We start from the raw sequence: 22,909 nt of genomic DNA, 5'->3' as shown, positions 1-22,909 counted from the left end.
CCTGACTTAACAACACTATATCTATTGACTAGATGACCCGTGCAACTTCACTTGTGTCATATAAGAGAGAATGGTTTATAATTTTCCCCGTTTCTGTAACATTTTTACTGGTACTCTGTACCTATTGGTCGTAGAGTGATGTAGTCTTCCTCAATAAATAGGCTATGTAGCAGTAAAATAATTTTTCTATTCGCACCAGTAGTTCCTGAGATTAACATGTTCAACCAAACAAACATACTCTACAGTTTTATAATATTAGTTTAAACTGAAGGGGTTCAGTTCTTGAAGATATATACATATACAGTCTTCAACCTACGCAAAAAATATTCTCCCATAAATGGAAAGCCTGCTAATTAACTAATAAACTAATTTGCCCTGCCCGGGAATTGAAATACCACTAAGACCAGCCATGCTATAAGTCATAGTCATAGTTTCCATACAATATTCAAAAATTTCGTATCTGTCTTTAGTCAGCATAGGTAATGTTCATAAGTTTTACCTGTGGAGCTACTGTTATTCTCACAGAACACATAAAACTACTTGATTGATTGGTCATCAATACACATATTATATAGCAACGTTGCTATGCGCATCATCAAATACAATACAGGTGCTATACAAGGACTGTCTCCTTACACAGCACACACATGAGTGACACATCAAACATATATACCGGTGTGTTATCATACAATACTGTATTGGTAACTATAAACAATTAGTAAAGAGGTTCATTTCAAAAGTATCTTCACTGTACGTTTTTTAACATATGGCTATCCAACTGCTGTGCGAGGGTCTCTTCCTGAAGTGGAGATGGGTTAGGCCTTGAGCCCATCACACAGACCAAGTGCAAGTTGGGGTTTTGTATACCCTCAAAAAATATGTCAAACAACTTTTACACATGCAAGGCTTTATCACAATAAAAATCTTTTGTCTCTTATAGTTATCTCCATATTGCTGTGGTGTCGCTGCAGCCACTGTGTAATAGGTCTTGATATTTGATTCTCGTTCTGAACAGATCTTTATCTGATTGGCTAATTACTGGTTGTTTAATGTCTCATTGTGTACTTTAAGGAGTCTAGAAGTTAAAATGACTACCACTATGCTGGGCTGCTTTTGATGCTTGCAGTCCCTACTGCAAGTTTCTCCAGGCTAAATGATTCTGTAGAAGCGAGCCTGTTTATGCTTATATATAGAATTCCTTCTCTACCAGAGAACTCCCACTTCAATCAATACATATCAAATTACATAATATATTAGGTAATTTTTTATTCAAAGTTGTATGTACTAATTGAGTTTGTATTTGTGTATTTGTCAGTCATCCATCTTGTTTTGTTATTTGATGCCTTCAACATTTACTGCAAAGATCTATTACTGAGTTGACATGAAACTTAGGCAATCAGTCAATTATGATGAATTATTATGGTTTTGTTTTCATGGAGAACTTTGTAAGAAATAGAGTACCTAGGTATAGGCAGATAAATGGTCTTGAAGATGTCCATGAGATGTCTGAATGTGGGTTACTGAGCTTTGTACTTAGTCGAGAACTATTTATCAAATAATAATGATATCTTGACCAATATTTAGCTATAGTGGTCAGTATTTTTCAATTATTCAATAGATTTTTTTTATCATAAAGTCGATATTATTAACTTTCCCAGCACATTCGTAACTGAATCAACCGGCAAGAGGTGAGTTTCAGAATTGAGGGTTTTTTAAGGGATGTGCCCTTTCCTCCGCTTGCTTCTAAAGAAAAGTTCAGGAACACCATTTGCCAGCACAGCACTGGGTTCTAAATACTTGCTGAGATACTGCACATGCAAAACTCCGTAGTGTTCTATTAATCAAAGCCAGAGGTCAGCGTGTGACCTATGGATGCATGAGCTCGTATGACATTGTGCAGTCATTATGTCCATTATAAGTATTTCACGTCGCCCGGGGGACCTGCGCTTGAGTAATAGTCTCATTACTTAGAGTTTTGCGTTGCATGATAAATGTATAACTAAATGGAGTTAAACAAATCATGTATAGTTTAGCTTGGTTTGCGTTACGTTTCGATCCAATTACCTACTCCTGCCCAAAGCAGTTTTGTAGCAGTCAGGTTAAAACTGGGGGCTAGTTCTAAGGTTTGATTACCGTAATTTAAGTGACGATTCTATTCTGAATTCGACCACACAACAGAGACTCAATTCTCAGAAAATACCCTTTCTAACCAGAATCTTCTTCTGTCTATCTTGTGATTGTCTGTGACATAAGCTACAGTTCTTGTGTCACTAAGATTTTCTGTACAGTTTTTTTTTTTAGTTTTCTTTTATTGTTCCGTGTGGGAATCAAACCCGTAAGACGTAATAGTAGCCGGGTGGCGATCACCTTAAGCATTGCACCACGGAGACCGTCAGTCAGTTAATCCTTATCTGTCTTCTGTGAGAAAAAAAAATATAATATACCTACCAAAATCCTCGGCCCTCTATCGGAGACGAGATGCTAAGACGTCCAAAACAGTCGTTTGATGGCAGCCACAGTTAGTGTCGTAACTACAGAGATAACACTGACGTCACTCGCCCCCTCCCCCTCCCCCCTCCCCCGGGGGGCTAGTGGCTGGCGTCGAGGGGGCGCGCAGGTACAGGATATTACCTTGTTTGCCACTAATAAAACTTTCTCGTGAAGTAGGATGAAGCACTCGGTTAAATGTCTGGAAAAAAGACTTCAATTTATTTTTGTACGTTTCAGGACTTGACCGAAATTTGTTTGATATTGGGGCCTAAGGCCCTGTTACAAACATACAAAGAAAGCCAGCCCTCATAAAAAAACTTTAGATCATCTAGTTTTTTTCGTGTTGAAAATAAAAATGCAGTTTTGTTTTGTATTTTTTCCATAGCGGTAGGCAGAGATCCGAGAACGCCATTTGGTACGATCTTCACAAACTTTTCTTGCTTCATTCACATACATAATTAAAAATTGTAATCTAGTGTTAAGAAATAGAAGCATTGTGTAATATCACCTAAATACCTAGGTACTCCCTTGTGTGTCCACGTCGTATGTACTATAATAGTTAGGTACATAATTGATTGTTCGGCAAGTTTTCCATCAGACTGAGTGAGTAAGAGTAAATAACTTGAACTTAATCAATTACTCTTTCATTTCGTTCAGCTTTGTCTTGCTCTTGATCAATTATTTAACTGATAGTTCTTACTAAGTTCGATGCAAACTAATTAATGTATTTTATGATTCACACAAATTATTGGATGCAAGAAGGAAACCATGACACTAAACTCATTAAAGTTTTTTAATACATTGGTAAGATATTTTTTTCGTATCTACTAAGTGGGTTTTTTGCAAATTTAAAAGCTTTATTATCTCTTTTTCGAAAGGAAAACGTAATTTGGGATAAATATTGTTGCCTAGTTTTGAACCTCCTTTCACTCGCACTGTGTCTAATAAAGTAATCATACTTCAAAAGGGACTGACTCGTGGGAGTCTATATATTATGTATTTTTATGATTAAATTAAAAGTTCCTTCTGTCTTTCTCAGTCTGGTTGAGTTTCTCACAGCTGGGCAAACTCCGCCCCATTTTCCTTCCAAATCACCCTATCGGCAGCAAGATCCGAGAAGCTCTAAAATTAGTGATATTAGTGTTTAAGTTGGCGCTTAGTGACTGCTCTCTTAGCTGTACCCAAGTTTAAGGCGTCGTCATGTATTTAATCCAGTAGTGAACAGATTGGTCCATCATCAGTAGTGATGTCGTAACGTCCACGTGTTTGATCCGGTTGCATCACACACACACACACACACAGTTGCGACACTCTCATTATAACACAACATCTCGATGAGAGCGGCCTACTACGGTGTAGGGAGACGTAAATCTTAGTTATAATCGCTCATAAATTATACTAATAGATTATTTATATTTGGAGTTTGTATGGAAACTGTGTTAACTAATGTTGAAGATTTTCTACGGATTTTAAGATTAGCGATTGTAGGTTTGTTGTAACTCTTCACTTTCCGACCTAGTGGTAAATGCAGTATGGGTACTTGAAAATCAGCTACCCTTTATGAAATGTCAATAGCACATTGTAGTATTGAAATACGACATAGTGACGTCACAGTTTCGTGTTTTCATTGGTATCATATGAGTACCTAATAAAATGGTTCAGTCTGTAATAACTACAATTTCAACATTATTCAGACACAAGTTTGTATTAAGTTTTCGCTTCAAGGTCTATCTGAAATCTCATCATGGACAGCTTTCTAAAACAATACCAATACTTTACTAGGTAAACTTACAAACTTCCCTTGCCACATTCACAATACATACATGTTGTCATACAGGACTGCCGGGTACGAGTAGCACCTGACCTTTTTACATCACCGATATGATCTGTGTATGTGTATCTAGGATGTCCCCTCCCAGCATTTCTATTTACATCTGTACAAAAAAAAATACACTTAGATATAAATCCCTAACTATCAACTAACTGATACCTTCCACCATCCTCTATCTGGCAGTTAAATAATGTCAAGTAGTAAGGCAGGTAGCGTACATAGTACATGGAGTACATACCGGTATGTTTAGTCGATATGTCGTCAATGTCTCCGCGCGATCGGTAACCGCGACCCTGCACCACTACGTATTATTACAATATCTACTGTCGCCCGCAGAAATATTAGGTCGGGGAGAAAGTCTTTTCGCATTATAGTGTGTATGAACTTGTAATAAAATCTTTTCTCTACACGAAAATGCTCGATATTTGGGTACCTCACGAGCTCACTGAAAGAAACCTAATGAACCGTGTTGAAGCCAGAGATTTTATTACAAGTTCATACATACTATAATGCGAAAAGACTTTTGCCCCAACCTAATATGTATACAGTAGCAGGTTTTAAAGATAACTTACCTCCCACGCAAGTGGTCGGCGGTCGAACCCGAGGCAACTCACCAATGACTTTTCCAAGTTATGTGTGTATTAGAAATAATGATCACTTGTTCCAACAGTGAAGGAAAACATCGTGATGAAACGTAAGTAAGTAACGTAGTGTCTAAAATTTGTTTCGAACATTGAAGGTATGCAAAGTCCCCAACCGGCACTTGATCAGCGTGGTAGACTCAATGCCTCACCCTTACTCGTTTGGGAGGAGACCCTTGTCCAGCAGTGGGACAGTTATAGGTTAAACAAGGCAGAAGATTTATAAGAACAAAGATCAAAGACCTTTGCTCAGTAGTAATAGACTAGCAGTACCTGTAAAATGTCGCTGTATACTTATTCTAGCCTGCGACTGTACCTAGAAACTCTGTTGAATCAATGTCAATATTGTACCGTGTATACAGTGTGTTCACAATGTACTCAGTGCGGTGTGTACAATATATATTGTACAGGGTGACCCAATTAACTGTAACGCTGGCGTCATAGTCTGTGACGCAATGTCGCACTCGCGGTTACAGGCACATTATCTGAGCTTTTACGCAACTTTATAAAAAGAGAGTATTTTTACTAGCTGTCCCGTACGGTGTCTTTGTCACTTTGTGGATTAGTAGTAGTATCGGCTGCACTCGGGCTTGCAGCTTCTTTGCAGAAACAATTTTGTCAGTGGACAATTCCAGGTGTCTACGGAGCACCCCGAGCCTCCAATATTTAGGGCTTCAAAAAATAAATAAAAAATAATTATAGAGATCTTAGTATAAGATAACTAATATCCTTCTTTAAATCAAGACGCTCATAGTTAGTTGTGCTCACCAGTCAGTAAACGATCTGTGTGTTAAGCAATACTAGCCGCGGTCATTACATAGATGGGTGACCGTATTGTGGTATTTGAACTAGGCGTCTCCGCTTTTAAAAAGGCGGTCCCGGTTGTTGTCTATTAAGAACAGTTGTTAAGTCATGATAAAGACTTTCGGGCGGCTTGAACAACTTTGAGACTAGGTTGACCACTAACCATACGATAGAAACATGATTCAATATAACGTAACTGACTACACAGTGCGGTGAATCTTGCCCAGTTTTCTTTAAAAGCTAGCCAAATGTATTTTATATTAAAATTGCCAAGAGATAAATATTAAAGAAATCTTTCGACTTAACTTTAAACTCGGTCAGGCCGCACTTACCGAGCCAACGAGATGACCTAACGCCTAACCTATTTTATACCGAGAGACATCCCCCAGCTGGGGGGTACTGGGGTATACTGGGGGTACTGGGGTAATGAATTCAATATCATCTACCCTACTCAGAGCGTTAGAACGGCTTGTCTAAATCTGACACGGATTTATCGATTTATTATTTATTTATAACTTAAGGCTATTTATGTGTGGGTGTAGGTAGATGTGTATAATATAATAATATATACGACACGTTTCGCCATTAACAATGTTAGTTACATGCTTATATGTAACTAGCTGACCCGCGCAACTTCGCTTGCGTCACATAAGAGAGAATGGGTTATAATTTTCTCCGTTTTTGTAACGTACTGGTACTCTGCTCCTTTTGGTCGTAGCGTGATGATATGTTGCCCGTAGCCTACCTCAATAAATAGGCTATCCAACATTAAAATATTTTTTCAATCGCACCAGTAGTTTCTGAGATATGTGCGCTCAAACAAACAAACTTTCTGAAGCAGTAAAAACCTCTTTATCGATTGAACTGATATTTTTAATCCATATCTAAAAATAATCTTCATTACTTTTCAATCCTCAAACTGGCAACTTCTCAATTAAAACAAAAAAGCCGCGTGACCTTTAAAAAGAAAATATAAATAGCAATACCAAAATCACCCCTAAATCCTTCGAAATAAAATTCAAAATTGTGAAACATTGCAAGTCGTACCAATTTCAGTCTTCAGTTCTTAAACTATCATCGATTCCTTACAACTACTTATAATTTAAAATCGACTGTATTGCTATGTACATAAACTACAATTTTCACTAAAAACTTATGACCTGCAGTAGTCAGAACATTTTGCAATGTAATTTCAACTCTATTCGCACGTAGATAAGGTTATTATTTATTTATAAGCGGTACTAGCGGCCGCCCGCGAATTCGTCCGCGTGGAAACCCTTCCCGTGTAAATCCCGATCCCTCGGAAGCTCCGGGATAAAAAGTAGCCAATGTGTTATTCTGGGAATTCAGCTACCTACATACCAAATTTTATCGTAATCGATTCAGTAGTATTTGCGTGAAAGAGTAACAGACATCCATATATATGTTACTGTAAAAGCCCGGACTGTGGTAAATCCTAAGATTTTCCGGTATATCCTAAGATTTACCAACTCCCAATGGTAAAAGTCCGAACAATTATTTTATTTCGAACTTTTACCCCTATTCACTTGGTAAATCTTAGGATATACCTCAAGGGCAGGTAAATGTAGCTAATATAAAATAATTTAATAGTTATAAAGAAGGAGTTTTGGGAAAACCGACATGGGTAGGTTAGGTTAGAAGGCTGAGGTGGGAGCGAGCGAAGCGAAGCTCCCACCTCAGCCTTCGTGGTTATTTTTTTTTAAACCACCCAGAAGGAGGAGCCCCGCGAAGCGGGGCTCCGGCGACATCTTCAAACTCTCATTATAACTATATTACGGCATATAATTATATCCCTAGCAATATCATTATATTACGGCTCAAACACATGATAATCAACTTTTACCGTGTCGTTATGTAAATCCTAAGATTTGCCAATGAAATGGTGGTAAAAGTTCGAAATAAAAGAACGTTCGGACTTTTACCATTGAGAGATGGTAAATCTTAGGTTTTACCGGAAAATCTTAGGATATACCACAGTTCGGGCTTTTACAGTAACATATACATACATACTCACAAACTTTCGCATTTATAATATTTGTAGGATAGTGGGATTTTAAAATATATTTTGAACTCTATAAACATAGACATACAGTCGTTATTGGCATATAAGCGGTATATATAAAACATTTTACAATACATTTTGAACTTTATTCCTATATACATAAGGTAGTTATTTACATATAAGGGTATGTTGTGGCCGTGAAATATTGGCGGTTGTTAGGTCGATACCGGCCGAGCTGCGGGAGGACACTGCAATGCCTAGCTAGTAGCTAGTACGTAGTGAAGGTACTAAGTGGTTAGGTAGTAACTAGGCTACCTAGATGTTCTGTTACGACACTCGATGAGACTGCTCAGGAGGGTATTGTTTTAAATTGATTCTCTCTAGGTAGTGGAGATCTAACTGCTTACCTATGTTGTTTGTTTGTTTCACAAGTAAGTTTTGGTAGGTCCTTATGATTTCTTCAGACCCAACATGAGTGACCCAAGTGTGAGTTGGATTCGCACACATATGGTTCCGTACCATAACTAAATAAATACAATGGTTAAAACTTTCGGGATAAGGTTTGTAGAGGATCGATGGGATCAAAATTCCCACGGGAATGGGACTTAACTGTCTATCTATCACAGGTAACATTAGTTACAGCCTGCTTACAGACAGCGAAGTCTCAGTAATAGGGCCCCGTTTTTACCCCTACGGAAACCTAAAAAGATTTTCCTTATACAAACCAACTACTATCCTCTATTTTCAATGGTAACTTTGAATTAAAAATAACAAATGAGTACATAAGTCACGCAAAATACTTTTTACAGATACAATCTTATCTCCGATTAACAAAAGAACACTTTTTGATCCCGGAAAATGTCAGGAAATCGTCTTACACTAGGGTTGTCAACCGTCATGTAAAATATAGTATTTTAGTCTCAGTCATGTAGGCGCACACTATGATTATAAGACTAATAGAGTAATCTACTTTTTGACACGTACAGTCAGTTTCTTTATCAAAAGTTACAGCCAAAGATTTGAACTGAATTAAAAATGACAGTCAAATTGGTTTCTTTCACGAATTTTCTGATAGTTTTATAAAGAAACACATTTGCCTTTACTACACAAATGTCAAGTAAAAGTCAATGGCTTTAGCGATTACTTTAGATGTGCAAGAAGAAACTGGCCAATTGCTTACAGTTAAGCAAGTCACGAGGTTGTTTTTTTAAATTTCCGATACCTAAAGGATACTCTACTTTACTTACCTCCTCTAAAATTAGACACACTCCAACCCTGTCACACACACACACACACACAACATGTTCACACACAATGTGTGTGTGTGTGTGTGTGTGTGTCATAATAGACGTGATCGTAATCTGAACGAGACAGTATTGTTATGACAAAGTGTTTTATTTGTACATTGTGTGTGTGTGTGCACTAAATACATCGGTTACTGAAATGTACAGGACAATGCGTGTTCGGTATTGTGATTATGTTTAAAGAAATATGATTGCGATCTTTGAAGACATACAAAATATGAACTCATAACTATAATAAGAATATTGGACACGTTTTTTGGAACTAAGTTTTTCCTTAAACCTTTGTTTAGGTATTAAGTATTTGAAAATAATGAACACAAGATTTAGTAACCACCAAAGTAAACGGGCCAAGTAGTTTTTTAATTTGATTAATTTTGCGAGAAATGAAAGTTTTAATTACGAATTATAGAATATGCCTTTGATTCATCATAAGAGATACGGATGACTGGAAAAAATGGAGGCCTTTGCCCAGCAGTGGAACAGTGCAGGAATAAAAACGAAAATATGATGGAATTTTCAATAAAGATAATAATAAAATTACACAAAAGGTGCAATAATAGGCGAATAGGTTAATCATTAGCTTTTCATATTTAACTTCTAAAGTTGTATTTGTAGGCAATTACAATATTAGACACTTAACAAGAAATTCTTCCATCTATTGAGAAACTATCTATTTTTGAAACTATTATTTGACCAGCATGGTAGCCTTCAGACCTAAACCCTTGCAGCAGTTGGTCAGTTATGCGTTAAGCAATTATAATTGTCGTATTTTTCCTCTCTATCCGCTATCCTCATGTACTCTTTCAACCAATTTACTTCGGGAATCGTACACAGTGTCCCATGCAAAAACAACAGTTTCCCATGCTCGTTACAGTACAAACAAACAAACAAACACACAAACAGACATAACAATAAGAAGCTGAGCAGCGCAGTCTCCACTCCGCCCGCTCAGCTGTGACGGTCAAGGTCACAGCGCCGAGGAAAGGTCACGTCGGGTGCGGCCGCACTAACAGCGATAACTACGTGCCAGAGATAGTACATTGCTTGTTATGTGTAGGACGGCTTGTTAGTGTGTTCGTATCAAGCTAGTAATGTATGCTGCACAGGGCAACGAATAACTGTTGTATGGAATAGTCCATTGTTTGTTATGTGTAGGATTGTTTGTTAGTGTTTGTATGAAGCGAGTAATGTATGTTACACATTGCATTAAGCCGACTGCTTGGCATAGTCCATTGTTTGGTATGTATAGGACATTCTGATAAAATTCGTAGAAACACGCCAATGTATTCTGTTCAGCGTGATGTTACTGCTTGAGATCAAAGTGTGCAAGGATGGTCTATGGAATTAGATCATGTCTTAGCCAATTACAATGGTTGTATTGTTAATCTCATAGGTCTGATGTTTTAAGGCTAGTCAGTTTCTTGTCACTAAGTTGATACAGTTGTGATGATAAAGTACCTTATTTATTGGGTTCGATTCCCACACGAAACAAATATTGGTGCGATCTACAAATAGTTGTATCGTGTCTGGTTGTACTTTCTGTCCGTTGTTTGTATGTTTGTAAAAGTCCCCGCGACACAAGAGCAATTCTTAGTGCGGGAATTAAAAAAAAAAAGAAAAGAAACAGTCCAACTCGCTACAGCTTATGAAAAACTGCAACCCCACCCCAACACGAGGGCACGTTTAGTGCGAGCCGTGCTGATTGTATTATATCCTCCCCCGACACCGGGGGGCGAGGGGGACGCAGGGGGCGGGGGAAGGGGGACAAATTGGCGACTCTATTAGTAAGAGCTTGTTGGTCCACTTGTATTGTTGTTAATGAGACTAATTGATCGTTTGTGGAGACAGTTGCAGTCAGTGATGAAAGATTACTGAGATGGCTGACGTGGGGATTTAAGGGTAGGGGTGTATTATCTATACTAATATTATAAAGCTGAAGAGTTTGTTTGTTTGTTTGTTTGTTTGAACGCGCTAATCTCAGGAACTACTGGTCCGATTTGAGAAATTAGTTCAGTGTTAGATAGTCCATTTATTGAGGAAGGTTATAGGCTATATATCATTACGCTACGACCAATAGGAGCAGAGTAGCAACGAAAAATGTTACAAAAACGGGGAAAATTATGACCCATTCTCTTTTATGTGGCGCAAGCGAAGTTGCGCGGGTCAGCTAGTAGTAAATATACGGTTTTTTAAGACAATTCTCGTGGTAAGAATTGCTCTTGTGTTGCGGGTACTTTGAAAGTCATACAAACAACGGACACAAAGTTCAACCAGACCCGAAACAACTATTTGTGGATCATGTGAATATTTCTGCGATCCACTCATAGTCGTTTCGGGTGGGAAACGAACCCACAACCTCTCGTCGCACTTGTAGTGGTGTGGTGACCACCTTAACCACTGCGCACAAAAATGCAATTCTTTTGTACGTGTGTTTGTCATTTCTCCTAAACGACTGAATCGATTTGTGTCTATATTTTAACGGGTTTTTAAGTCCTCTGGTCCACGGTGATCAGTACATTTTATATTGAAGGGGGCTCCCATACAACAGACATGATTCATTTTAAAATAATGGTACAGACCCAACTCGCATTTGGCCAGTTTTTATATATTTTTTACTATTCAATGACGTATGTATACAGGATGTTTGACAAAAGACTTGATTATAATAAGTACAAGTGCTTGTTTTGAGCGTACTTGACGGCACTCGGGTCGCTAGTATTACGTCAGTGTTGCGTCGCTATGCTGAATGCTCATTGTAACTGGCAAGGTATTTCATTATATTACTATTGATTTATTAGACGTACATACAAAAATATAGGTTATAGATTGCGCTTTGTGCCACAAAATTAATATACAAACAAGAAATCACGCATTTTTTTTCATAGGGGAAGGCAGGGACTAAATAACGTCACTTGGTACGATCCTTACAAACTTTTGCTTCATTCCCATCTAAATTCTATATTCATATACGATAAAAGATAAAAAAGAGCTTTTTTGTTAAAAATCTACTAGGTTAATACCCTGCGTCATATTTCTTCAGCTGTATTTCTAGACAGAGATCTATCCCATTTCACTGACGCTTTAGACGCACTAACACCTATCTTCTTTTAAAAGCTAACAAAACCCAAACTGAATGATAAAACAATATATGTTGATTGCAGTACTCCGCAGTTATCCGGCACAAAGCGTGGACCTAGTCCGAGCTGCTCTGTTCAGTGATTGGTTGTGAATAGTTAATCAGTGCGCTAATTGCTCCTTTTGTACCCGCTCTGTCCACCGTCCACCGTGCCTACTCTGTTACAGATACATTCACTTACTGTAGTATTGAAATTTAATTACACACTATAATAATGTCCCTGCTGCTCTGGCTGCAGCGGTCAGTTTCATTGAAACTGGCCACGTTGCAAGACTTTGTTTATAGTGTCCAAGTGTGTGCACAATACACAGGTACACTCTCTATTCCTTCACTCTCATAACCTGGTGGGACGGATAACCGACACGACCAGTGAGAGGTCAGGTGCAGGACCGACGACTTTACGTGCTCTCCGAGGTACGGAAAAACATACTATACCAGGTATATTTAAGAGCTCGTGGCTTAGTTTTAACAACAGCCGCGCGGATTGATATCTGAGGTTAAGCTACGCTTGCCGTGCTTGTTGTGTGGATGCGTGACCATGACCGGGTTTAGGACAGCTTGTTAAATCGTGGGTCCCGGCTGTCATTTTCAGGGATCTTTGATAGTTGTTAACAGTAGTCAGAAGCTTGAAAGTCTAACAACCAGTCTTAGTATCGTGTTATAAGTCAGGTAACTGTGTTGTGGAGGTCTGATAGACAGTCGCTGCATGTACAATACTGGTATTCAGCTGCATCCGGTGAGACTGGAAGCTGACTACAACATAGTTGGAAGAAAGGCTAGATTAATGAGGTATCTTTTTTATCAAATTATTTTGCATTGGGTTCTATATTTCCACATTATATCCTGCACATAACAAAGTTTACGTCTTCATGTCAGCTCCCAAAGCTGAACTCTAAACATAATTCTCTCAAGGCGCCAGTGATCAATGACATATAAATCAGTGCGACAGTGACACGTGCACGTACATGTATGTGTATTGTGTATAATGTGTCATGTGTAGTGTGCACATATTACCGCGTTCACAGACCTCTGCTGGCACCGCGCCAGGCGTGCAGGAACATCGTGGAATATTACACGTTGCTATGTGAGTGAATGATTGACTGACCGCGTGAATGAATGATTGGCTAACTGACTGACTGACTGATTGAATGATTGAATAAGTGAATGAATGATTAAATGACTGAACGAATGATTAAATGGTTGAATGATAAAATGACTGAAGGAGTGAATGAATGATTGAACCACTGAGTCGGTGAATGAATGATTGAAAAACTGACTGAGTGAGTAAATGATTGACTGACGTACTGAGTGAATGACTTAGCCAACGAATGAATGATTGACTAAGTGAGTGAATGAATAATTGATTGACTCACTGACTGAGTGAATGAATAATTGACTGACTGACTGAGTGGATGACTGATTGAATGACTGAGTGAGACAATTAATGAATGAATGAGTGAGAGAATGACTAAATGACTGAGTGACAGAGAACGACAAAAAATAATTTATACAAATTAAAAAGCAAATATCCTCAACAACTTGTTGCTTAAATATGTCGCGCTACCCTCCTGCACGAGACCGTGTGTTTAACTGTTGTGTTAACAAACACTAATTATCTACCACTTACCACTTACCTGTATGTTGTATATGTGGTCACTTGTAGTGAGTATATTATATGTGTGTGTGGACATTGTTGTTACTATGTTACCTAGAGCCCATGTTTGTACATGCTTAGAGCTGACGACGGTTTACAATTAAAGCAGGTTTTATTTCAGTTCAGCTGATTGAAATATTTCTGGGATAATGTCGGATTTCTTGGTCATTTGACGACTGATATCCATGCAAAAATATAAAAAATGCAGTAGTTAAGGTAGTCACTACCAGTGCATTGAGAGGTCTTAGGTTCGATTCCCACACAGAACAAATATTTATGCGATCCACTGAGACTGGTTTTACTGTGTGTCCGTTGTTTGTATGTTTGTATAAAGTCCCCGCGACACAAGAGCAATTCTGTGTGCTTAGTGCTTTATTTTCTTACTTCTTATCGTATGGTTAGTGGTCAACCTAGTGTCAAAGTTGTTTTTGGCTTAACGACTGTTAAGCCTTAACTTACCTTAATTGACAACAACCGGGACCGACTTTTTACGTGCCTTCCGGAGCAGGGAGACGTCCAGTTCAAATACCACTATGCTGTTACATACATATTTATCGAATGATCGCGCCAAGATTTCCTTAACCCACAGATCGTTTACCGATCGGTGAGCGCAGCTGGCTATGGACGCATCAATTCTTAGTGCAGGAATTGTCTTTATAGGAAAGAAATAAAATTACCGCCACTTCCAAAACACACCTCTGACTAATCCTCCTTTATCCATCTTAAACAAGTTTTATGAGCGCGCAATAAAAACTCCTTTTATACATTGTATGACTCACGTCTGTCGCCTTGCTAATTGAAACGGCCGCGTCTATGGTGTCGCCGCCGCACGCGACACACGCGACACAGCCGTTCATGAGTGATCAGCGCACGAGATAAACAGACAATTGATACAATTGAATTAGGCTGACACAGACGATCGGTGGCGCCGTCGTTAATCTTTGTGACGATTGAACTGTATTCAGAGAACTGTAGTTATTTCAGTCATTAAATTGCATTGTCCATAATCGGACAAATCATCTTACCCCCGGTTTCTGAGTACATTTAGCGGTAGTTTATCTATTCAATAGCGTTTTTTTATGTGAGTTTAAACGTTATTGAATAGATAATCTACTGTTAAATGTACCTCACAAACCGATGGTTAGCGACGCAAACTTTGCGTTGTTAGATGAAATCTTGGTTCTTAGTCATACGAGAATTATCGGCTAAATTGTATATTACCGATATTATTGGGTACCTACATAATTGTCGTGAAAAAATCTGTCGTCTGTGTCAACCTAAGAGTCTGTGACTGACTGACTAAGGCTTCTTTTCCATCAGAGATGTGCGAATAGGAATATCTCTTATTCCTACTTCCCCATCTTTGGTGAAAAACCAGCCTGGACAATCAATCACAAACTTTATTCACCATACCAATTTCTAAAACAGAACAAAACAAAAATGCTATAACTTAAAGTGAACGTACAATGTGTATGAAAGTGCTATGAAAATCCAAACGCTGGCGGGCACGCGCACGCTGAGCGGGGAGCCGCCGCGCTCCACCGCCTACTACTACGCGGACCTCGAGCGACTCAAGAGGAACAAGGGCCAGGAGCCCGTGGAGCTCGTCCAGAACCCTGACGAGCTGAGCGAGTACGTCGACACTAATGAGGTGATCAACGACGGAGCCGTGCGAGAAGTCCCGCCTTTAAGAGACAGGGTGCGCCAGTGGAGCCTCCCCGAGTATAACACACCAGAGAATACGAGGAAAGTTGAAGAAACGTACTCTACAGCTGGCACGTTCCCTATGCCGGAGCCGAAAGAGAAAGAGCCGTTGTTGGCTGAGCTGGAGGTGGTGGGGCGTCTGCCGCTGACGCAACTGGAGTCTACTTCAGGAGTGAGGAGGAGTCGGAGCTGGTACCTGTGCTGTCCCAACGTGGCGGACGAAGAGATCTCCCGCGAGTCCTCGTGGAGGTACTCCAGTCTGCGGCCCGTGACTGCGCCGCCGCTCGCGGGACAGAATGGAATTAATATGATGGTAGGTATTTGTAGGTGTGGCGGTTGAGTAATACGTGTTGGATTGGGTTATGGGTTTGATTTTTTGTCGTTGTTGATTAATCCAGATTTATCTTGTAAGACTGTTTGGGGTTTTTGGGGAGCAGTCATCGTAAAAATGCAGCCAAGTATTAAAATTGTAATTTAACTTGCTATTTCAGAGTAAAAACAAATGTGTTCTTAATCCTCTAACTGTAACAAATGTAAAATGGGCCAATCACTTTATTGTTCGCCTTCCTAAACAATCATCAAGACACCTGACAATAATAATGTCCTCCTAGCAGATACCGACACAGTCAGAGAGAGATACTCATAATAATGTACGTTACTTGCAGGTAGCGACGCAGAGCTCGGGCCCTGACGACGTGGCGTCCCTGCGCGCTGAACGCGACGCTCTGCACCGCGCGCTGGCGGCCGAGCGACAGCGCGCGGCCACGGCGGCGCGGGCGCACGACGCGCGCCTCGCCGAGCTGCACGGCGTCATCGCCGAGCTGGTGCGCCGCCGCGCGCACGACAAGCACGCGCGCGCCATTCCCGAGGAGGAGGTCTCCGGTGAGACTCACTCACACTGACACTATGTACACACTCTGCCACTTCACCATGCCACCACATGCAAGATTTCATCATTATCTTGTCCATCTAGAGTTGCCAGATGGCCGAAATTTCCAGGATTATTCCAGAATTTAGCGTGTTCAGTCATTTTACTTTTCCGTCCCGGAATGAACAAATACTAGTTTTTTTACAAAGTTACGGCACCACGTATGCAAAAGTCAAACTAAGAACATTTTATTTTTTGGTCATTCCTACTTAGCGTAGTCTCCCAGAAATGTCCAGGAAATGATAAGCCTGGATCTGAAAACCCTATTTCCATTACCGTTAAAGAAGTCATGATTTTTTTAAAATACACACATAGCTTCGAAAAGTCATTAAATCATTCTCACTTGTGTGGGAGTTGCATGCTTATTCCACTCGGCTATCACTACTATTTACTTTTACTGTTATGTTCACGCAAAAAGGTAGTCCAGTTGGAATATAAATACACTCAATACACCACAGTAAATAACGTGTGATATGTTTGTGCACAGATGAGTGTGAGTCGACGACACAGCCGGCGGGCGAGCTCGACAATGACGCGGACAGATCACGCACTGAACAGGTATACCTTCATATCTCATTAGTAAGATAAGAAAAACATATTGAAACATCTTGGATTATTAATATTATTAAATCTTTGTTTTATGAATAACTCCAACATGAATGTGTGCTACGAAGATGTGCTACGAAGATGTGCTACGAATGTGTGTCATCGATGTGTGCTACGAAGATGTGCTACGAGTGTGTGTCACTGATGTGTGCTACGAGTGTGTGTCTCTGATGTGTGCTGCGAGTGTGTGTCACTGATGTGTGCTACGAGTGTGTGTCACTGATGTGTGCTACGAGTGTGTGTCTCTGATGTGTGCTGCGAGTGTGTGTCACTGATGCGTGCTACGAGTGTGTGTCACTGATGTGTGCTACGAGTGTGTGTCACTGATGTGTGCTACGAACATGTGCTACGAGTGTGTGTCACTGATGTGTGCTACGAGTGTGTGTCACTAATGTGTGCTACGAGTGTGTGTCACTGATGTGTGCTACGAGTGTGTGTCACTGATGTGTGCTACGAGTGTGTGTCACTGATGTGTGCTACGAAGATGTGCTACGAATGTGTGTCATCGATGTGTGCTACGAAGATGTGCTACGAGTGTGTGTCACTGATGTGTGCTACGAGTGTGTGTCTCTGATGTGTGCTGCGAGTGTGTGTCACTGATGTGTGCTACGAGTGTGTGTCACTGATGTGTGCTACGAGTGTGTGTCTCTGATGTGTGCTGCGAGTGTGTGTCACTGATGTGTGCTGCGAGTGTGTGTCACTGATGCGTGCTACGAGTGTGTGTCACTGATGTGTGCTACGAGTGTGTGTCACTGATGTGTGCTACGAACATGTGCTACGAGTGTGTGTCACTGATGTGTGCTACGAGTGTGTGTCACTAATGTGTGCTACGAGTGTGTGTCACTGATGTGTGCTACGAGTGTGTGTCACTGATGTGTGCTACGAGTGTGTGTCACTGATGTGTGCTACGAGTGTGTGTCACTGATGTGTGCTACGAGTGTGTGTCACTGATGTGTGCTACGAGTGTGTGTCACTGATGTGTGCTACGAGTGTGTGTCACTGATGTGTGCTACGAGTGTGTGTCACTGATGTGTGCTACGAGTGTGTGTCACTGATGTATGCTACGAGTGTGTGTCACTGATGTGTGCTACGAGTGTGTGTCACTGATGTGTGCTACGAGTGTGTGTCACTGATGTATGCTACGAGTGTGTGTCACTGATGTGTGCTACGAGTGTGTGTCACTGATGTGTGCTACGAGTGTGTGTCACTGATGTGTGCTACGAGTGTGTGTCACTGATGTGTGCTACGAACATGTGCTACGAGTGTGTGTCACTGATGTGTGCTACGAGTGTGTGTCACTGATGTGTGCTACGAGTGTGTGTCACTGATGTGTGCTACGAGTGTGTGTCACTGATGTGTGCTACGAGTGTGTGTCACTGATGTATGCTACGAGTGTGTGTCACTGATGTGTGCTACGAGTGTGTGTCACTGATGTGTGCTACGAGTGTGTGTCACTGATGTGTGCTACGAGTGTGTGTCACTGATGTGTGCTACGAGTGTGTGTCACTGATGTGTGCTACGAGTGTGTGTCACTGATGTGTGCTACGAGTGTGTGTCACTGATGTGTGCTACGAAGATGTGCTACGAGTGTGTTTCACTGCTGTGTGCTACGAAGATGTGCTACGAGTGTGTGTCACTGATGTGTGCTACGAGTGTGTGTCACTGATGTGTGCTACGAGTGTGTGTCACTGATGTGTGCTACGAACATGTGCTACGAGTGTGTGTCACTGATGTGTGCTACGAGTGTGTGTCACTGATGTGTGCTACGAGTGTGTGTCACGGATGTGTGCTACGAGTGTGTGTCTCTGATGTGTGCTACGAGTGTGTGTCACTGATGTGTGCTACGAGTGTGTGTCACTGATGTGTGCTACGAAGATGTGCTACGAGTGTGTGTCACTGATGTGTGCTACGAGTGTGTGTCTCTGATGTGTGCTACGAACATGTGCTGCGAGTGTGTGTCACTGATGCGTGCTACGAGTGTGTGTCACTGATGTGTGCTACGAGTGTGTGTCACTGATGTGTGCTACGAAGATGTGCTACGAGTGTGTGTCACTGATGTGTGCTACGAGTGTGTGTCTCTGATGTGTGCTACGAACATGTGCTACGAGTGTGTGTCACTGATGTGTGCTACGAGTGTGTGTCACTGATGTGTGCTACGAGTGTGTGTCACTGATGTGTGCTACGAACATGTGCTACGAGTGTGTGTCACTGATGTGTGCTACGAGTGTGTGTCACTGATGTGTGCTACGAGTGTGTGTCACTAATGTGTGCTACGAGTGTGTGTCACTGATGTGTGCTACGAGTGTGTGTCACTGATGTGTGCTACGAGTGTGTGTCACTGATGTGTGCTACGAGTGTGTGTCACTGATGTGTGCTACGAGTGTGTGTCACTGATGTGTGCTACGAGTGTGTGTCACTGATGTGTGCTACGAGTGTGTGTCACTGATGTGTGCTACGAACATGTGCTACGAGTGTGTGTCACTGATGTGTGCTACGAGTGTGTGTCACTGATGTGTGCTACGAGTGTGTGTCACTAATGTGTGCTACGAGTGTGTGTCACTGATGTGTGCTACGAGTGTGTGTCACTGATGTGTGCTACGAGTGTGTGTCACTGATGTGTGCTACGAGTGTGTGTCACTGATGTGTGCTACGAGTGTGTGTCACTGATGTGTGCTACGAGTGTGTGTCACTGATGTGTGCTACGAGTGTGTGTCACTGATGTGTGCTACGAGTGTGTGTCACTGATGTGTGCTACGAACATGTGCTACGAGTGTGTGTCACTGATGTGTGCTACGAGTGTGTGTCACTGATGTGTGCTACGAAGATGTGCTACGAGTGTGTGTCACTGATGTGTGCTACGAGTGTGTGTCACTGATGTGTGCTACGAAGATGTGCTACAAGTGTGTGTCCCTGATGTGTGCTACGAAGATGTGCTACGAGTGTGTTTCACTGCTGTGTGCTACGAAGATGTGCTACGAGTGTGTGTCACTGATGTGTGCTACGAGTGTGTGTCACTGATGTGTGCTACGAAGATGTGCTACAAGTGTGTGTCACTGATGTGTGCTACGAGTGTGTGTCACTGATGTGTGCTACGAAGATGTGCTACGAGTGTGTGTCATTGATGTGTGCTACGAAGATGTGCTACGAGTGTGTGTCACTGATGTGTGCTACGAAGATGTGCTACGAGTGTGTGTCACTGATGTGTGCTACGAAGATGTGCTACGAGTGTGTGTCACTGATGTGTGCTACGAAGATGTAGTACAGAGATGTATACAACTGATGTATTTATTGTCGTGTTGCAGAACGACACGTCGTCGGCGCTGAGCCCGGCCGAGCTGCCCACGCCGCAGGAGTGCAGGGCGGAGGCGGAGCGCGACGACACCACCGACACCAGCACGCACCTCGCCAGGTACGCACTCACTCGCTGCTGGACTGATGGACTACACTACACACGTGACTATCTATTCTGTCGTGTGGTTAGTGGTCAACCTAGTGTCAAAGTTGTGCAAGCCGCCCGATAGGCCTTTGACATGGCTTAACGACTGTTATCTTAGTAGACACGAAGCACGGAGACGCTCAGTTCTAATATCACTATGCGGTCACCCATCTATGTATTGACCGCGCTTAGGGTTGCTTAACCAGCTCACTGGTCGTGTCGGTTTAGCCGTCCCACCAATATGAGTGATCATTATTTCTAAGATGTATTTTAAACAAAGTATAAATGTTATATACATATGTTCCCAGTCGCTCGGAGTGCGTGGCCGGCGTGCCGCTGGTGGAGGTGTCGGCTCCCCCCGCCCCCCCCGCCCCCCCGGCGGAGGACGCGGCCGACACGACGGACGCGTGCGACACCAGCCTCAACCTGTCCGAGAGGGACTCCGACCTGTGCCTCAGTACCGCCAGGTATACACCAGTTAACCGACATATAGAAAAGATGATGACTTTCTGCTAGAAATAATGAGACTTACGGCCAGTTTCTTCATCAAAAGTAATAGCCAAAGTAACATCAGTCTAGTCTTTCTTCCAAAGGGAAGTAGGTAGGATTAAGCTTCCAGTCTCACCGGATGCAGCTGAATACCAGTATTGTACATGCAGCGACTGTCCATCAGACCTACACAACACAGTTACCTGACTTATAACACGATACTAAGACTGGTTGTCACACTTTCAAGCTTCTGACTACTGTTAACGACTGTCAAAGATCTTCAAAAATGACAGCCGGGACCCACAATTTAAAATACTTTCCGAAACACGTAGGAACTCGATATGTATAAAACGGTCATCCATCCATAGAACAAGCTCGGTGCACGTAGTTTAACTTCAGAGATGGAACCGCTAGGCTGTCGTTAACTAAGTCACGAGCTCCTGTTATTGAAACTAAATTGTTACTGATATTTGTTTGTCAGATGCTGCGAGGGCGGCGACACGAGCGCGGGCGGCAGCTGCGAGCGAGAGCGCGGCTCGCCCGACGAGCACCGCCTCTACACGCAGTCGGCGGGCCGGAGCGAGGCGCGCCAGGCCAAGCTGGCGTCCCGCGTGCGCCTGCGCAAGACCGAGGACTCCGACTCCAACCACGAGCCGCGGAGCGACGATGTGAGATTATCACCTATCTATATTAATAATTTCATCAAAGGGTACGGTACACTCTTAGGCGTTATATTTGGCGATTAAACAGAGTGTCCAGGAGTTCGTTGGCACCTCTTCTCATTGGCGCTACCTTCCGAACTGGCGGTAAATTCACTCTCTGTATCGACTATCATAAATGTCAGCATTTGACTTAAATGAGGCACCCATAGCCGATTGCGTTCAGTGATGTATAAACGATCTGTGGGTTAAGCGACCATTGGCGCGGTCATTCCATAGATGGATGACCGCATAGTGATATTTAAGCTAGACGTCTCCGTGCTTCGGAGGTCACGTGAGAAGTTGATCCCGATTGTTGTCAATTAAGATAACAGTCGTTAAGCTATCTAAGGCTTTCGGGTGGCTTAAACAAGTTTGATAGGCTGATCACTAACCATACGATAAGAACGAGAGATCTAGATGAATAAATTATTTGATTAAATAAATATATATGAGCAAGCCATGAATTTCTTATCATTTCCTCTCACGAATAACTTTTCCGAAACGGAAAAATACAATAAAAAAAATATCAAAAATATTTTATTGACATAAAATCTGTTACAATATCCACCCATTGTCCTGACATATATGATAGCCGAAGTTGTGTTATTACAGATGCCAGTGTCAACAATACATTGACTATTTTAAATACTTTGTAAGAAGTTTACGAAATTATATTTAGAATGACTGAATCTGCCACTAGTTCGTATTTATTGTATAATATGTATCGTCATGTCGCAGTGGTGGTGCGCGGAGGCGGCGGAGCGGCTGGCACTAGATGTGTGTGCTCACGCCGACCTGCGCGAGGCCGTGCTCGCCGCGCAGCAGCACCGTGAGTACACGCTCTACTCGGCTCCTGTAGCGAGGAGCGGGATGATATATAGCCTATAGCCTTCCTCAACAAATAGGCTATCTAATAGTTAAAGAATTTTTCAATTAGCACCATTCATTTATGAGATTAACGCGTTTGATCAAACAAACAAACTCTAAAATTTCATATATTAACATAGATTGTATTCTCTGCGTGTAGCGACATTTTATGTTATTTATTGTTTACCTTATTAATGTATCTGTTATATGGAGAAAGATTTTTGAATAAATTGGTGTTTTTTGGACATAATAATATGTATGCATTAAAATAATCAAAGTTTTAACATCATGAAAA

The 22,909-nt window shown here is 41.6% G+C and overlaps 1 protein-coding gene across 4 annotated transcripts in view; it reads left to right on the top strand.

Annotated features, from left to right (window-relative positions):
- LOC142985430 (uncharacterized) overlaps nucleotides 1-22,909 on the top strand; it is a 33,819-nt gene that overhangs the window by 1,134 nt on the left and 9,776 nt on the right. For 3 of the 4 annotated variants that reach the window (XM_076133600.1, XM_076133601.1, XM_076133603.1), the window contains exons 2-8: nucleotides 15,312-15,904; nucleotides 16,257-16,469; nucleotides 17,003-17,073; nucleotides 20,424-20,530; nucleotides 20,866-21,024; nucleotides 21,528-21,714; nucleotides 22,486-22,576. In XM_076133600.1, coding sequence (XP_075989715.1) covers nucleotides 15,367-15,904; nucleotides 16,257-16,469; nucleotides 17,003-17,073; nucleotides 20,424-20,530; nucleotides 20,866-21,024; nucleotides 21,528-21,714; nucleotides 22,486-22,576 — 1,366 coding nt within the window. In that variant the 5' untranslated portion in view covers nucleotides 15,312-15,366. Of the gene's footprint in view, nucleotides 1-15,203; nucleotides 15,905-16,256; nucleotides 16,470-17,002; nucleotides 17,074-20,423; nucleotides 20,531-20,865; nucleotides 21,025-21,527; nucleotides 21,715-22,485; nucleotides 22,577-22,909 lie in introns of all 4 variants that reach the window. The other variant, XM_076133602.1, reaches the window with a different exon arrangement.

Source organism: Anticarsia gemmatalis, chromosome 30, assembly GCF_050436995.1.
Source record: "Anticarsia gemmatalis isolate Benzon Research Colony breed Stoneville strain chromosome 30, ilAntGemm2 primary, whole genome shotgun sequence".
Taxonomy (NCBI): domain Eukaryota; kingdom Metazoa; phylum Arthropoda; class Insecta; order Lepidoptera; family Erebidae; genus Anticarsia; species Anticarsia gemmatalis.
The sequence above is the reverse complement of the archived record's forward strand: the minus strand, read 5'-3'. Positions and strand labels throughout refer to the sequence as shown.